Source organism: Eimeria mitis, genomic scaffold (assembly GCF_000499745.2).
Source record: "Eimeria mitis Houghton genomic scaffold, Emh_scaff143, whole genome shotgun sequence".
In the NCBI taxonomy this organism is placed as follows: Eukaryota; Apicomplexa; class Conoidasida; order Eucoccidiorida; family Eimeriidae; genus Eimeria; species Eimeria mitis.
Window position 1 is genome coordinate 25,986 of NW_013569193.1, and position 4,033 is coordinate 30,018.

The 4,033-nt window shown below is 39.8% G+C and overlaps 1 protein-coding gene across 1 annotated transcript in view; it reads right to left on the bottom strand.

Moving 5' to 3' along the window:
- Positions 1-2,935: 2,935 nt before the first annotated feature.
- Positions 2,936-4,033, bottom strand: part of EMH_0097680 (uncharacterized protein) — a gene marked incomplete at both ends in the record, with an annotated part of 2,162 nt that continues 1,064 nt past the window's right edge. Inside the window, one exon of the mRNA XM_013495129.1 lies at positions 2,936-2,957. Coding sequence (XP_013350583.1) covers positions 2,936-2,957 — 22 coding nt within the window. The remainder of the gene's footprint in view (positions 2,958-4,033) is intronic.

Sequence of the window (4,033 nt, forward strand, 5' to 3'; positions counted from 1 at the left end):
AGCGTATTTATCTCTGTGTTTCTGCTTTGATATCAGCAGAAACATATGAGAAAAACGCATGCAATGAAGAGCTTGTTCTGCACGGCTTACAGCCCCAGCAAACGCTTCTGCTGCAGCCAAGATTCCGTGCAGGGAGCCGAGAAGAACACAACAAAGACGAGGAGGATCGCAGCCTTTCGCCTTGCTGCAGAAACCTCGGGAGTACTGCGGACCTCAGGGGCTCGTGCAATACGATGATCATCAGAAAACGAGTTGAATTCAGGTGAGAATGAAGTAAGGGGTTACAGCACAGCATGCATGCAGAAACCACGAATTTGCAAAAAAAAAAAAAAAACATGAAACGCACTCTATATACACACACAAACAGGAAATGAAATAAATAAACGAAATTTTCATGCATTTCTTCATAATTCAAATTCAATTTTTCTGAAACATCACCTGGCAATCGGTGATGATCGTTGGGGTATTGTGGAGGTTCAGCTACCACTTTGTTCATAAATTTTACTTTTTTTCACAAATTCTTATTCAGAAAAGTAATTAAAAACGAAATAACGCGGATAAAACCAGCATAACCCACGGATATTGCAAAACAACCACAGAAACGCTGCACCACCGACTGAAGTCGAGGGTGTCAACAGCGGTGAATGAACACCATGAAACGCAAAAAAAAGTAGAAAAACACAATTATATTTAATTTAAAAGTATAATTAAACTGGAAAATGCATTTCTTTTGCATATAATTACCCCTCTTCACCCTGAGGCAGCAGCAGATTCTCCTCTTCCTACTGCAGAAGCCAGGAGGGTTGCTGCGGCGGGCTGCGCATGCAGCCGCTCTTTTTGCAAGAAATGGCCGCCAGTAATAAACTAAAAGTTATTTATAAACTGAAAAATAAAATATTGAGGAAATTTCCATCTAAATTGCACTCTCAGCACAGCCTGAGTTTCACTCCCCCTATTCAAGTTCATACCCCCCTCTTGCGCATGCAGTGCTGCTGCCAATGACAGCAGCAAAAAAGCCCCAAATATTTTTCATGTATTACTCTAACACAGCTGTATTGTGTGCAATACTGTGTAGATATTGTGGGGGGGATATACAGCCAGCAAGCTGCAACAAACAGAGTCAAAGACATTATGCTACTCCTACTAATAATAATAATATTATTACCGTTAGTTTCAGAACATAACGATGTTAGAATTTCCTTCATTCACTGGGGGTAAAGGCTTAGTGATCTGGGGCTGCATATAATACAAAAGAGAAACAGCAACAGCTGCTGCAGCACTTGATGTTCTACTGCTGCTACAAGGTAACAGCCCCACATGCATGCACTACCGCTTTATACGAATGAAAACACTCATCCCGCCCACAGTAGCCAGCATGCATGCAGTTACAAATACCTAAATATAAAAAACAAACCCTCGCCCCTCCTCCCCCAAACACTATCCCTTTTATTTTAATTTTATTTTGGCTACATAGAATGAAAGGGGCTCAACAAGGAAACAGCAGCTCATGCATGATAAAGAGACAGCAACTCTACATCAGCCCATCAGCAATAAATAATACCGTCCCCCTATAACTGTTTTTCTCTGCTTTGTTGTAATATTGACATAACAAATAATATATGATGAATAACACTACAAGCAGCTAGGGGGTGTAGGCGTCATCAGTATGATAACAAGATCTGTCCCTTGTTATTATAATATTAATATTCTAATTATATATTATATATCATATATTATTTGTTATGTCAATATTACAACAAGGCAGTCAGTTTCTGGTGTACTAGCTTGCTACCTAGCTGGGTGTTTTATATTCAGCAGGCTTAATTCTTTGGGGTCGAGAAAGCTGGCTAGCTGCATCTATCGTCAGCTATCTATCTATCTATCTATCTATCTATCTATCTAGCTAGCTAGCTCGCTGAAGTTCAGGCCAGCTAGCTAGCTAGCTAGCTAGCTAGCTAGCTAGCTGTTTGCCTACCGTAGACAGCAACAAAACATATCAATGAACGGGCTCTGAAGCCCCTAAATTGAGTTTTGGTGCAGCAATGCACACTAAAAGATATATAATAATAATATATAATAAATAAATATAGAATATAATAAAGTAATTTCAATCGCTAGGCGGAGAAGAAGAGCAGCATCGCCGCACTGCGGTGTATAGGCAGCCTGTTGGGGTGTATAGGCAGCTAATATTTTGGGGTGTATAGACACCAGAGTGAAGTGTATAGACAAGAAATACCCACATTATAAAGAAAATAACAAGAAAATAAATTACAATATTACATTATGCTTCGATTAAGAATGCAAAAACAAACAAAACACCAAAAAACAGAAAAGGATAAACATACTGGGTTTCTAGACAAGTAAAAGGAAACAAACAAACGATGATAAAAACAACAAGAACAACAACAACAATAATAATAATAATAATAATAAAAAGAATAAAAAGAATAAAAACAAAATAAATAAATAAAATATTTTTAGCTGCAACGCCGCCACACAGCCGTAATAAATTCTAAGGCGACCCTGGCTTGATAGTTGAGGTGTACATACAGCTGTTGATGTGGTATATTATAATTTTCTGTATGTTGTATATGAATATTATTTTGTTTTTTTTCTTTAGTATAATAATAATATATATTTTTTATTTTTTTTTTTATAATAGAAGTAACAAGAGGCCAGAAGGCCTCCTGAAATAGGTTATGGCCCCCCTTGCTTACTATAGCGTATGTACAGTTAGGGTTATACTTAGGCACAGTAGCAGCAGCTCTGCATACAGCTAGGGGTTCTACTATGGGGTCATCGAGTGCATGCAGACAGAGAAGAGGGACAGGAGCCAGCAACATATGGGGGAGACATGTTGTTAGCGCGTAGTATACACGGGTGCATGCAAGAGGAGAAGAAGGAGTGAAACATAAAGATAAATGCGTTAGTAAATCTATCTCACGAAGTGTTGATGTCTGCACAATACACACACACACACANCTGCTGCTGCTGCTGCTGCTGCTGCTGCTGCTGCTGCTGCTGCTGCTGCTGCTGCTCTTAATGCTACTTCTGTTGCTGCATGTATTGCTGCTGCTGTTGCTGTTGCTGTTTCTGTTGCCTCTCGTGTTTTTGTTTCTGCTTCTATTTCCTACTCTTGAACATCCTTTGTTGTTTATACTGCATCTAACTAAACACTGCATGCATACACTCATGCATGCATCCATGCATGCATGCACGCATACATACACACATGCATGCATACATACACACATGCATGCATACATACACACATACACACAAGCATGCATGCATGCATACACACACTCATACACACATGCATGCATGCATGCATGCATACATACATCCACACATGCATGCATGCATACATTCACACATGCATGCATGCATACACACACACATCCACACATCCACACATCCACACATGCATGCATGCATGCATGCATGCATGCATGCATGGATGCATGCATGCAAAGCCCCACCATCTGTGAGAGTGCAACAAGGCCTGGATCGAGTCCCTTGCTGACGTAGCTGTTGCTGGGTTCGAGCCACTGTTTCACTTTATACATTTTTAGCATCGTTTGTTTACATAGACGCCCTGTTACTCCTGATGCTTTATCTAGAGCTCTTATACAGCTGCATGCATGCATGCATGCATGCACACTTATTTTATATTTATATTTATAATATTTTACTTCTATACACAGATTTATTTCTAGGGTTTAGGGTTTAGGGTTTACTAGTATTTCTAGGGTTTAGGGTTTAGGGTTTAGGGTTTGTGGTGTACCTGTCTAGACACATGGCGTTAGAGATGGTGACGGCTACTAGGGTTTATAATTTCTAGAGTTTAGGGTTTCTAGGGTTTAGGGTTTAGGGTTTAGGGTTTAGGGTTTGTTGTATACCTGTCTAGACACATGGCGTTAGAGATGGTGACGGCTACTAATGTTTAGGGTTTAGAACTTCTAGGGTTTAGGGTTTAGGGTTTCCTAGAATTTCTAGGGTTTAGGGTTTAGGGTTTAGGGTTTCTAGGGTT